Here is a 13,520-nt window from a genome sequence, read left to right on the forward strand (position 1 = left end):
ACAACAACAACAAAACCCCCAAGAACTAGAAATCAGAGGGCTGGGTCGACAGTAGGGCATCGTTGCTGTTCATTCACAAATCCAGCCATTCACTTGACGTTTACCGAGTATCAGCGCTGTAAGGAGAATCTGGTGTTGGAAGTATGGTGGCGAACGAGAGGTCGGCTCCATGCTCTGTGGCATGTGAGTAGGAGCAGTGGCTTAGTTTTCCTGCTGTCATCTTGGCTTGATGGGATGCCTCGGGTCTCCTTCAAACCTCAAAGCTAAATTACAGCAGCCTTATAAGGAAGGGGAAACTGTCCAAGTGGCTTCGGGATTTGAGGACTTACACCTTCCTCGCTGAGGGCCCGCCCTCATTTCAAACCTCTTCATTTCAAAACAAGTTCATAGTTCACCTGCATTTGGGTCACCTTGCAAAGCCTGTGCCTAGGGCTTTGGAGGCAGGAAGTCAACGCTGGAGAAAAGAGGATGACGTTTGTCATTTCATAGCTGACGAGGTTCCCAGTGAGCACTTTACCCTGGGGTCCCATAAGGCTTTCCGGACAACGGTGTGGCTTTGCCTGGAGCTGTCCCCATTGCCTGCATTCTTCTCCAGAGACTGAGAGAGGATTGCTCATCAGGGGCTGGGAGGGGATCAGCTCTCTCCCACAGGTGCTGGGTATCAAGGCCACCAAGGTTGTAACTGTAGCACGAGGAGCTTTCCCTCTTTATTTATTTTATTTATTCATTTATTTTGGTAGTAGTAGAAATGTCTTTTTCAAGGGAGAAAAATAGATTTTGTAACAGAGAGGGTGAGAGATCTATAAAGGAGGAAAAGAGGAAGGAAGGGGAAGGAGAGAGTGAGTTTTGAACACATACTACTTCAAGCCCAGGCAAAAGAAATTACAAACCCTAGTGAGCTTTCGAGTAACTAGGGAAATGAACTGCCCGGCTCCTCTCCCAATCAGTATTTCTAGTCAATGAAAAAGACATCGGGTTTGAGGTTCCTTCCGAAACCGGGCTGGCCAATTTAGCCCCTCCCACAAGCCCTAGGGTCTGTTATATCTCTGAACCGTGAGTACCTCTCTCACAGAAAGCCACCACAGCAAGCAGAGGCAGCAAAAACAAAAACACCCAAGACAGACGAGGGAAGAGGAAGAAAACAAAAAGCTGCCCCTTATGGAAGATATAAAGGGTAAGACCAGAACTGATTTGATCCGAACCCTTCAGGGGGGAAAAAAGCCCAGACCCAAAGCAAGTACTTGAAAGACGCAAAGGCAAAGCGCCTGAATGAACGCCCACTCTCCCGGGCGAGGCGGAGAAGCTTTGGGAAGCAGACAGAGCTCAGGGCTGCAGTGCTCTAGGGTAGGCTGGAGTCGATGAATATTCATAATTAATTGGTATGCAGATGTGTTTTTTTAAAGCGACAAGTAACTGTTTTTCAATCCTCTTGTACCTAAAGAAGCAGCTGCTTCATCTACAGTCCGGAGTCATCTAGTGTCGGTTTGGGTCCCTGGCTTGCAGATGTTGGGTTCTGCGTGTAGATTTGTTTTGTTCGAATTTCCTGCGTTCTTTCCTGCTGGGACATTAGCAAAGACTCTGCTCCTTCTCTGCGGGGAGTTGGACAGGCAAGTTAATGTGGCAAGAGGCTGTCACAACAGGACCCCAGAGTGCGTGTTGTAAAAATGCCGTAAGCTCCTTGAGCTGTGTGGGGGAGTGTGCTTGTCCCCGAGAGGGAGAAAGGGGTGGAGGAAGAAAGGAAGAGTTTCTTTAAAAAGAGCAGGTCAGATCGGACTGACCACGTTAGATTTTGCCTACGAACCACAAGGGCAGACTGGTTTGCACAAATGGTGTGCAGTCTCTGCCTTTTACCTCTTTTGGGCATTTTCTGCCAGGACGGAGAGCCAGTTGCTTGCCAGTCCTTGGGAGCCAGGAACAAAGGGGGAATGTCGGGTCGCGAACCTACTTCATCGTCCGCCAGCTTCTAACAGGCTCACAGATTTCTATCACATAGGGTGCAGGGACTAGAGAACTAGCAAACAGATTTCTTCTTAAGTAAAGCAGACCAAAGCTGTGTGGATTTGCTAAGGCTTTATTTACTGTGTGCTGGGACCTGTGCTCCTTTTCCCATACAGCTTCCCTACGCAGTTTCCCTCACATCATCCATATAAGGTAAGCGTGTCCTTATCACCTCCATTTCCTGGAAGAGTCAGTGCAGGAAGCAAGGGCGGAACTCACCTTAGGATCCTGTACCTAGGAAGTGGCAACTGTAGACGCAGGCAAGGCTACTTAGGAAGTGGGGGAGGAAGCCTGGATCACTGGATTCTAGACTTGTGCATCTCTGAAGCTAGTGGGGAGGAGACTGATGCAATCTCGACTGTGAAGGAGTTTGTATTTTGTAGTGAAGTCTACGCCACCGATCTCAGTTGGTGTTGATGGTCATTCGTTATGGGAGAGAGGCAGACACTGTTATTCCATATGGTCTTTTGCAAAAGGGAGGATCTGAGGCTTGGAGGGGTTAGACCTCATGAATCCAATGTCTAGGTGTCAAAAAGTCTAGGTCTAACCAGAGCTCCTCTACTTCTGGTTTCTCTTCTGAACATGTGTCCCCACCCCCAGCAAGTATTCACCAAGCTACTTTCAGTTCCCCAGGGACCTCAGCCTCCCTCCTGCTCGCTCAGTCAGCTACAAGGCACTTTCCTCCATCTTGGAGGCCTAGCTGACCTCTTCTTTATCCTGGAGCCATCCCACCTCTGTTTGAATTGCAGCTCCATCGTTTTTGACTGTGGGCCCCAACTTTCTCACCTGTGAAATGGAGAGAACAATACTGGCCCCAGAGGGTTGTAAGGACCAAGTAATGATCTACACGAAGTTCCCAATGGAGACTGTGTGCTCAATAAACACAGGCTGCTGCTCGTGCGCCTAGATTTTCCTTCTCTCCCCCTGAAGCTTTCTCTCATCCTTTGGCTTAGCTCAGGACCTGCATTGGTCACTTTAACCTTTACTGTTTAAGGTGTCACTCATCGCTGTGTTTTATAAAAAGAAAGAGAAGCCAGACAGATGTTTGGTGGAGGCACGGTATGGTGTGGGGGAAGGGGGTGCCTCTGCGGGCCCATGCTGAGGCATCCCTTCCCCCTGAGGGACCAGCCACAGGACGGTATAGTGTAGAATAGAGTTTATTCGCGGCACGGAGAGGGGATTGGAGAGAGGGGGGGAAGGAGGAGGAGGAGGAAGAGGAGGAAGAAGAGGAGGAGAGGCTGGCCATGAGCACGTGGAGAGGGGAAAGGGGAATGGAGAGAGAGGGTAAGGAGCAGGAAAGAGCAAAGACCAAAAAAGAGAGGAAGGGGCGAGTAGCCCCTTTTACAGTGAGTCAGGTACACCTGGCTGTTGCCAGGTAACTGTGGGGCGGAGCCTAGCCTAAATGCTAACGCTCATAGTGTTCATTTACCTTCTTTCTATGACATTTTCCAGCCTGTAATGCTAGTTTCTAGTTTCTGGATTCACCTTTGGAAGTATAATATCCAGTGCACTTTTTTTTTTTTAAGTCTTGAAAGGCATAGACACTTTGTTGTCCATGCAGGCAGAGTGGTGGAAAAAGGCCTCAGTCATGACAGCGGGCAGAAGGCAGCTGGGTACTCACAAAGCAGCCTCAGCCGAGAAGAGAATACCTCGCTAGGTTACTGATTTAGTAAGAGCCGCAAAGCAAGTCTGTGGCCTGGGTTGGGCTGGTAGTTTTACCACAGGAGGTCCTCAACTGGTCTTTGATGTCCCTATTATGTATGTGTAGCACATAAGCCACGGGGACAAGTCCTTGAAGTTAATCTCATCACAGCAAATGCTGTGCTCTGCCTACAGGTGCTCCTTAGACGTTTGTCTACGTCCAGAAGGTTCTTATCAGCCATGGGCACCTTGGGCTCCTTAGTAGGAACTCAGTCAGTATCTAATAGACTATTATTATTGTAGTCAATGTTCATTCTGAGTCAGAAGGGCTACAAGGAGCCTTTGAATTAGTCATGGGGTTTCCCCCACATTGATGCAAATAACTCCTAAGCAGTCCACAGACATTGTTCTCTCTAGATATACTGAAAAGTGTGTGTGTGTGTGTGTGTGTGTGTGTGTGCGCGCGCGTGTGTGTGCACTCACGTGTGTGTACACGTATGTGCGTATGTGTGTTCTGTCTTCAGACACACCAGAAGAGGGCATCAGATCCCATTACAGATGGTTGTGAGCCACCATGTGGTTGCTGGGAACTGAACTCAGGACCTCTGGAAGAGCAGTGAGTGCTGATCCATCTCTTGAGACCCTAGGTTGATGGTCTTAATTATGTGACTTCATGCTAAGACACCCAGTTTGTCCCATCCAGCTCTGGATGAACTTCAACCTCTAGTCCCCTCAGTCAGGGACCAAACTGGATATTTTTAGATGTGTCCTAGCATACCTTTGCTGTCTCTGAACAAAACATTTATTTTGATAAATAGCACCTCTCTAGTCCTACGTTATAGAAATTTTGCTGTCTGAAGCAGTGTATTGTGGTAACAAAAGAGAATCAAACACTGCCGAGTCTGGCCCTGGGTAAAATCATATTGTACATTGTTGGTTCCCAGTGCCCTCCTCCCCCTTCCTCTTCCTGGCATACCTTCAAAGCAATTTGACAAATATTGTTTGTCTGCCAGTTGTAAGTACCTTTGCCAGCTCCTTGGGATATAAACAGTGTGCACATGATGTAGTAGGGAAAGGAGACATATGAAACCAATTCTAATAGAAGCCAGAGTCTGTCAAGTGCTAATAATAGCTAACATCAATAATCATGTGCCTGACTCTGTAGTGGTTCATATATGTTGTCTCATATAATCTCCACAACAGCTCTTGGGTATGGATTTATGCATGTCACAGTTATAGAAGGAAGTCACTTAGCCAAAGTCACACAACTGGTAAGAGGCAGAGGGGACATTTTTGACCATGTAGTCAGTCTGTAAAGTTTGAACTAACAAATGAGTCCTTCCTCCTGAGAGCCACAAGACCAGTCCAAAGACAGGGCCATGAGGAACACAACTCAGAAATGAGTTCTCAGAACATGTCTTAAAGAAAGGGCTGCTTTCAGCTGGACTTAGAAAGATAAATGAAGTTCAGTGCCCACAGAAAGCCCCTTCCTTCCCCAGTCACCAGCGCCAAAGGAACTTTTCTTTTTGCTAGGCTGCAGCCTGGACTGAAGCTCTATTCCACGTTCTGAGCAGGACCTATTTGCCTCTCATCCTGTAGATTTAAAGGCAGAATTGCAGACCTGAGTCTTGACCTTGAGTTTAGGATTACCAGTCATGCAATTAAATAAACATTTACAGAGTGATCAGCGGCACATTAGATGATTTCCTTAATCATGATTTCCCTGCACACTGATAGAGTAAGCGGTGAGGTCTCTCTGGCAGCATGAACTTGTACTGCTTGTCATTGGCTAAAACACCTTTTCAGAGTCTTTCTCTCCCTCTGAGGCGTTACAGTTGCTTCTCTGTAATCAGTATTTGTGACCAAGGGATGAGTGTTTAATTCAGGTCAGCTTGTCTAGGGTGATGGCAAGGCCTGTGGAAAATTATGTAGACTTTATTCCTTCAATTATTTTGGGGAGAGGCCAAAACCAAGAGTAGCGATTGTGGTGAAGAGTCATCAGACATTTTGAAGATTCGACAGAAGAGGGGGTGCATGAGCTTCGTTTTTGTCATGTGTGCATGTGTGTATGTGTGCATGTGTGTGTATGTGTGTGTGTGTGGTGTGCACGCATGTGAGTGTCTCTGTCTTCATCTATATGTGTCTGTGTGTGCATGCATGCGAGTGTGTCTCTCTCTGTGTGTATTTCTGGGTCTGTGTTTCTCAGACGTTAGACACGTGCATCATTGAAGACCTTAATATTCAGAGTCTCCTCAGAAGCTCTGGGGTGAGGCTGAGGTCCTGCATTCCTTCCACCGGCCAGGTGGCGATGGCCTCGTTGACCACCCTGACTGGCAGTTCTACAAGGTCAAGCATGTCTTAGTCTCTGTTTACTTTGGCACCGGTAGATGAACCCCTCCCCTTCTTTACCCTCTACTCCCTGAGCTGCCCTGTGGAGCCAGTAACTCGCTATGCCGTTGCAGGATAACAGGAAGCCTACTTCATCTTTCGGTGCAGAAAAACACATGCCCTACAACCAGAGTTTCTGGCCTCGAGTTTGCCATGATCTAGGAACAAGCATGTACCTTCAGCACACAACCTACTGCAGAACAGAAAGGCCTTCTGTTAGAGTTTTTAAATATGTTCAGCTTTGGGGGTTGGGGATTTAGCTCAGTGGTAGAGTGCTTGCCTAGGAAGCGCAAGGCCCTGGGTTCGGTCCCCAGCTCCGAAAAAAAAAATATGTTCAGCTTTAAAAAGCTTTATTACGTCTAAGTATGTACATGTGTGGGTTTTGTGTGGGTGTATGCAAGTGAGCATAGGTGCCCATAGAGGCCAGAGGCCTTGGATCACCTGGAGCTGAAAGTCCAGGCACCTGTGAGCCACTGTCACAGGTGCTGGAGTGGAACTCAGGTCCTCTCCAAAAACAGCTCCTAAGAGTTCCGCTATCTCTCCAGTCCCTGTTTTCAACTTTTCTGTTTCCCCACAGTTCCCAGGTTCACTAAGCTTCTCTCATTCTCCCCTTTCAGCTTGAGCAGGGCTGGAAGCTCATGTGTGGCTGCCTGCAGAATCCTGTGTTGAATCTAGGATGTGCGGGGAGCTGGGGGTTGCAGGGACTCGGGCTCTGAGCGTGGGCACAGCATGCCGGGTACAGTGTCTGCACTGCACACATAGGGTGGGAACGATCCTAGTTGCAAAGATAGGAAAGTGGGTGCGGAGAGGAATGCTGAGGTTCCCTCAGGTTTGGAGAAATGAAGCTGTGAAAGAGGGCGTCTGACCTGCACACAATCTGCCTTCTGTCCGGTGGTATCAAAGGGGTTAGAGACCAAATTATAGAATCTGCCCAACACAAAGAGGTGTTTCCTTTGAGTTAAAAACATTTTTATGTAAAAAATTTTTGACCTAGACAAAAATCAACACACACACACACACACACACACACACACACACACACACACACACACACACACACCCTGACCCCAGACAAGGCTTGTGATCCTTTTGCCTCAGTCTCTTGGTGTTGGAATTATAGGCGTGTATCACCAAACCCGGCCACACACATGCTTTACAAAAGGAGACAGTGAGTAACAATGACATTTCAAAACAAAATGGGGGGAAATAGACTAATGCCTTTGAAGTAGAATACGAGAAAGTAGAAGACATGAAGGAATGTAAGGAATTATTTTTTTGTGGTCAAAATTCAAGGAGTGATTTCAGAGATGTTTCTTTTGGCCTCATACAGAGCACGGGTACAGAGTTGCTCAGTGTCCACATGGGTGCCGTGTAGTACTGCATGCAGTGAGGACTCCATGTAACCCGGTTAGGGTGAGGAGAGGCCCTTGAGAAAGCTGACTGGGCCACCCCTCTCATCTCACCTCTACTTGGTGCTGCCTTAAAACTCGTGAGAGCGTCGTGATCATCCGGCTGTCTACAGTTTTGAACTCTGGCTTTTAGTGAGCGTGTGAACCACAAGTGTTTTCCATTAGGTAGCACAGCCTGGGTTAGCACACTTTTTAGTTACGTAGCTGATTTAACAAGTTCCGTCTTTTGCAACATCCTCTATAAACATCAGCCCAGGGACTTCTTCCCTAAGTAAAGGTGCACCTTATGAGGCTGGAATCCCAGAAGTAAGAGTTCTAGTTTAAAACCTGTAAACGTTTTCTGAAACTCTCCATAGCCATCGCTAAGTTGCCCTCCCAAAGCCAAGTTGGTTCCCAAGGCGTGGGCCCTTTGTGCCACAGCTGCTTCCTGTTCTCCAGCATCCTTGACAGCATTAGTGACTGATTAAAAAATTAATTGCATCTACTTTAAGAGTCTTCATAATTCTTCTTTAAAGATTCTAGAAATCTTTTTTTAAAAAAGATTTATTTATTTTATGTATGTGAGTACACTGTCGCTGCCTTCAGACACACCAGAAGAGGGCATCAGATCCCATTACAGATGGCTGTGAGCCACCATGTGGTTGCTGGGATTTGAACTCAGGACCTCTGGAAGAGCAGTCAGTGCTCTTAACCGCGGAGCCATCTCTCCAGGCCTCTAGAATCCTTATGGTACTTTTCACACCATGTGCTCAGTCTTTGCATAATGTCCACAGTCTCTGCTCACCTATTACTACCTTGCATTTTATGTTTATAATTTAATTTCTGTGAGTGATCCATCACTGAAGACATTTAACTTGTGCAGCACTTGCAGGAGTTCTGTGGAATCTGTCCCTAGTGTCTTCATAACGTTTTATAGTGTTTTTGTGACGAGATCCAACATATTTTTGTACACAGCTTAGTAGTTTATGAGTAGTTTGATACTGTATTTTAAATGCCTTTTAAACCTATATAATGGTTCAAGTTCTAAAAAATTCTTATTTTGTTTAGATTATTCTTAATTTATCAATTGCTTCTTAGTGTTTAGAGAATATGGCTTTATAATATCTGAAATATCCTTGTAAATGGACAGATGGTGAATTTTTAAAAACCTATGAATATGCATGGATATATTACTTTTAAAACATAAAATTGATATTAATCAGTTTTAATCTTTTAAATTGTGTTGGAATTCATCTCCAATTATATTTTTCTCCTAAGTGAAATTACAGTGTATGGGTATTCACTGTTGTGTGTGTGTGTGTGAGTGTGTGAGTGTGTGTGTGTGTGTGTGTGTGAGTGTGCGTGTTTGCACTTGTAGGCGAAGGCCCAAAAGTCATGTTGATGTCTTCCTTAAAAATTGTCAACCTTATATATTAAAGGATGAACCAGGAACTTGCTGTCTGACTGGCAAGTCAGCTCCCAGTACTCACCTACCTTTGTAGCTGAAGGCAGGCATTCCCAGCTATGCGTGGCCTTTTACATGGGTTCTGGGGATTTGAACTTAGGTTCCCAAGCTTTCCCAGCAAGCACTCTTACCTACTGAGCCATCTCCCTAAGCCCCGACTCCAAGTACTTTGAGAGAATAAATTGTGCTAATTTGTGTCAGCAGCCGTTATTAGGACACTAATATTTAATAAGTGGGAGTGAAATTGCCTTAGTTACCGTATAGATGGATGTGGGTCACAGACTGTTCTATCACTTTACAGATGTTAGTTCAGTTTTGAAACACCACAGAGATTGGTGCCATTCTGTTTGGCTCCTTCACTGATAGCTGAGCGGAGAGCAGTGAGCTACTTAACCAATGCCTCTCAGTTGGGAAGCGTGGAGTTCAGACTCAGATCCTGCATGTTGGTCTTGTCATTTGGAGATATGGTTTCCGTACCATGAGACTCATGCACTTGAGATCTATGGTTCAGTTGGTGCTAGAATATTTACACAATTGTGGATGATTGTCACAATCAGTTTCAACACATTTTATTATTTGAAAGCCCCTATATCCATTAATAATCACCCCAATTTCCCATCTATTCGTCCACCCTTGCCCTCTTCCAAGCCCTAGGCTCACACGGTCTAGTTTTTATCGTAGGTCTGCCTATACCAGCTAGGTCCTGTCTGTTACAGCCCATGGTGTATCTCATGTTAGCTATCTGTCCATCACTCACCTGATTGGCAGGCTGTTTCACATCCTGTTTTTTGTTGTGAAGGACGGTACCTGAACAACCTTTTGTGTAGACAATACCTTTAATTCCCGTAGGGCTAAAGCTGGAGTGGAATTGTCCAGTAGTGTCTGTGTCTATTTACTTGAGGCACAGAGAGACTGTTTACCGAAGTAGGTGTGCCATTTTACCCCCAGAGTGTGATTTCTAGAGTGTCCGCACCATTGTCCGTACTCGTCATTGTCTGTCATTGGTTAGAGCCTTCCTAACAGGCGGTGTGGCGTCTATGTGCCGCAGGGCTTGTTTCCAGTGGTTGATGTTGTTCTTCGTGAGACCTCTGGGCAGTTGTGCATCTTCTGAAGAAATGTCCATTTGGACTGTCTATTTTTAAAAGTGACTTTATTATTGAGTTGCAATGATTCTTTACAAATTCCTCTTGTTCAAATGTATGACTTTCAATATTCTTCTGTATTGTGGTTTTTCTTTCCATTAAAAAAAAAACTTTGCTACACAAAATTTTTTACATCTTAATGATATGCAGTTCCTATTTTCTTTGGTATCTCATGTTTTTGGTGTCATATCTAAGAACTTGGCACCTAATCCAAATCCACGAAGTCACTTATGCTTGTGATTTTATTTATTTTATTTCGTATGTTTATTTTGCCTGCATAGCTGTGTACCACATGCACGCGGTGTGCAAGGCGGCCACAAAAGGCCATTGGATCCCCTGGAACTAGAGTTGCAGATGATTTGATCTCCCATGTGTGGGCTGGGAATCAAACCTGGATCCCCTGAAAGAGTAGCAAGTGTCCTTAACTTCTGAGACATCTCTGCCCCTCCTATATTTTGTCAGCATTTTTAATGGTTTTTATCCCTATATGTAGGTTTCCAATTCTTTCTGGTTTTCTCTTCCTCTCTCCACCCTTCTTCTGGAATATCCAGTTGCCCAGCATTGTTTGTTGAGAAGACTGTTGTTTTCCTCGGTGAAGTGTCTTGGCATACACGAGAGTCTGTTTCTGGAGTCTCAGTTCTGGCTACTGATCCTCCCTCCCACCTTTGCTCCAGACCGTCTTGGTCACTATAACATTATAGGGAACTTCACAATCAGAAGTGCGAATTTTCCAGCTTTGTTTTTCCTTCTCAAGGTTGTTTTGCTACTCTGTGTCTCCTGCATTTTCCAATGAACGTTAGAACCATCTTGTTAATTTCTGTGAAGAAGCTGTTTGAGTGTTTGATAAGGATTGCATTGAGCATAAGTGTATTTGGAGAAGACTGCCATTTTAACGCTAGCAAAGACTGGGGCTGCAGCTCAGCGATACATAGAGGTCCTGTAAGCTGAAGGCAGTCTCCAGGACTACGATTTAAAGAGACGAACAAATCATGGCTTCTTATCCATGAGCAGGTGGTAGCTCTTATTTTATTTGCATCTTTAACTTTCTCAGGAACATTGATTGTTTTCAGGCCACTGGGTTTAGGTTCCTTTGTCAAACTTATTGTTTCTCCTGTCATTTTGATGTCTTTGTAAGTCTAACTGGAGCCAGGCACAAACTCTAACCTCAGCCCTTCTGAGGCAGGTGGGCAGATCTCTGTGAGTCTTTTGGTCATATGTACTGTCCATCTTTTTTCCAGTGCATTTATTCCCCATTTAAACCACTGGCCTTTGACGTGAATTTGCACTGTTGTTTTGGTGGAAGGATTGAAGTAGTCTATGCTCGTTTTTACTTCCCTTTCTCTTTTGACACAAACTTTGCTTGTTCATCATCATGTATACAGCTTCACAGACGTGGGTGATGGATGTCTTACTTTTAAATCTGTGGAACTTTGAAAAGATAAGCACCCCGCTTTCAGTTGTACCTCAGAATTGAAGCACAAGTGAGCAGCTATGAAGATAGGACTTAAGAGCACCTGCTTCCTGTGTCTTTCTATTTTATCTTAAATGTTTAATCTGTGCATGTTGTCAACATCAGTACTGGGAGCATAGTTACCATCCACAGTGGCCATCAGTACTGGGAGCATAGTCACCATCCACAGTGGTCATCAGTACTGGGAGCATAGTCACCATCCACAGTGGCCATCAGTACTGGGAGCATAGTCACCATCCACAGTGGCCATCAGTACTGGGAGCATAGTCACCATCCACAGTGGCCATCAGTACTGGGAGCATAGTCACCATCCACAGTGGTCATCAGTACTGGGAGCATAGTCACCATCCACAGTGGCCATCAGTACTGGGAGCATAGTCACCATCCACAGTGGCCATCAGTACTGGGAGCATAGTCACCATCCACAGTGGCCATCAGTACTGGGAGCATAGTCACCATCCACAGTGGCCATCAGTACTGGGAGCATAGTCACCATCCACAGTGGCCATCAGTACTGGGAGCATAGTCACCATCCACAGTGGCCATCAGTACTGGGAGCATAGTCACCATCCACAGTGGTCATCAGTACTGGGAACACAGTCACCATCCACAGTGGTCATCAGTACTGGGAACATAGTCACCATGCACAGTGGCCATCAGTACTAGGAACACAGTCACCATCCACAGTGGTCATCAGTACTGGGAACACAGTCACCATCCACAGTGGCCATCAGTACTGGGAACACAGTCACCATGCACAGTGGTCATCAGTACTGGGAACACAGTCACCATCCACAGTGGTCATCAGTACTGGGAACACAGTCACCATCCACAGTGGTCTTCCTCTTTAGCTGTTACTAATCAGACTCCTCTCTGAAGGAATGTGCTGGTGTTCAGCGTGATTCTTTTCTCAGAATGCTGACTGCATCCTTGAGTTCCTAATCTGCATCTCTTCATGAAGATCTATCCTCTCAGCATAACACATTAACTTCCCAGGAAGATGATGATTGTGCAGAACAGCAGCATGCTGTCTTCAGAACAGAAGTCTTCATTGCCACGTCACTGGGGCGGGCCCTCCACTGTCTGGGAAGCTGATGCTGTAGAGAGGCTGAGGACAAGGTTGTCTGCAGTGAACTCTATCTCAGTGTTACTACTTTTGTGGCAAAGTAGCTGATTGGCCTTATTTAGATTGGCCTAGGATAACCCCCGCTGTTTTCCAAACGCAGGTGTTCTTGGGGATGAGGAAATCCTCCCATCATCTCTCTGGTCACTGCCCTCTCCTTTTATTTTAACTCCAAGAGCGTATTATTTGGATGTCTTTGAATTTCATCTTTTTTTTTATTTCTTCCTTATGCTTTCTTTTTCCCCTTCATTTATTTTCCACCCTATTTCAGTAGTATTTTCCTGAGATTTTCCTCTACACCAGTCAATTTCCCTAACTAGTGCCAACATCAAATTTGATTCAGCTGCAGTGATTTTGGCTTCCATGGAAACTTTGGCTTGTTTTTTCTCATAGCAAGATCCTCTCCTATCCAGTAGAAATTAAAGATTTCCCTTTCTGTCCTCCTTTATATCAGTCTATCAATGGAGGTGACATTCTCCTCCATCTGTCACCTTTACTGGAAAGTATTTATTTATTTATTTATTTATTTATTTATTTATTTATTTATTTATTGTATGTGGGCTCTTTGCCTGTATGCATGTCTTTGTTCCATGTGCATAGCCCATAGAGGTCAGAAGAGAGCGTTGGATACCCTGGGACTGGAGTTACAGATGACTTTGAATTACCATGTGAGGGCTGGGAGTTGAACTCAAATGTTTAAGGTGCTCTTAACCACTGAGCCATCTCTTCAGCCACATTTCTTTTTTAAAATATAAGGTTTGTTTTAATATATAAGGTTTGACCATATGAGTTTGATTTTTGGGGACTCACATGGTTAAAGAGAGAAAGCCAATTACCCTGTAATTTGCTCTTTGACCTCCACATGTCTGCTGTGGAGTGCACATAGCCCTCAACAGATAGATAA

General features: G+C 45.3%; 1 protein-coding gene across 3 annotated transcripts in view; it reads left to right on the top strand.

The window, feature by feature from the left end:
* Positions 1–1,036: 1,036 nt before the first annotated feature.
* Positions 1,037–13,520, top strand: part of Entpd1 (ectonucleoside triphosphate diphosphohydrolase 1) — a 78,822-nt gene continuing 66,338 nt past the window's right edge. The window contains exon 1 of one of the 3 annotated variants that reach the window (XM_032891940.1): positions 1,037–1,174. In XM_032891940.1, the coding sequence (XP_032747831.1) occupies positions 1,159–1,174 (16 nt within the window). In that variant the 5' untranslated portion in view covers positions 1,037–1,158. Of the gene's footprint in view, positions 1,175–1,213; positions 1,670–1,693; positions 2,152–13,520 lie in introns of those variants that run through there. The other 2 variants (XM_032891942.1, XM_032891941.1) reach the window with 2 other exon arrangements.

This window comes from Rattus rattus, chromosome 2 (genome assembly GCF_011064425.1).
Source record: "Rattus rattus isolate New Zealand chromosome 2, Rrattus_CSIRO_v1, whole genome shotgun sequence".
NCBI classification, from domain to species: Eukaryota; Metazoa; Chordata; class Mammalia; order Rodentia; family Muridae; genus Rattus; species Rattus rattus.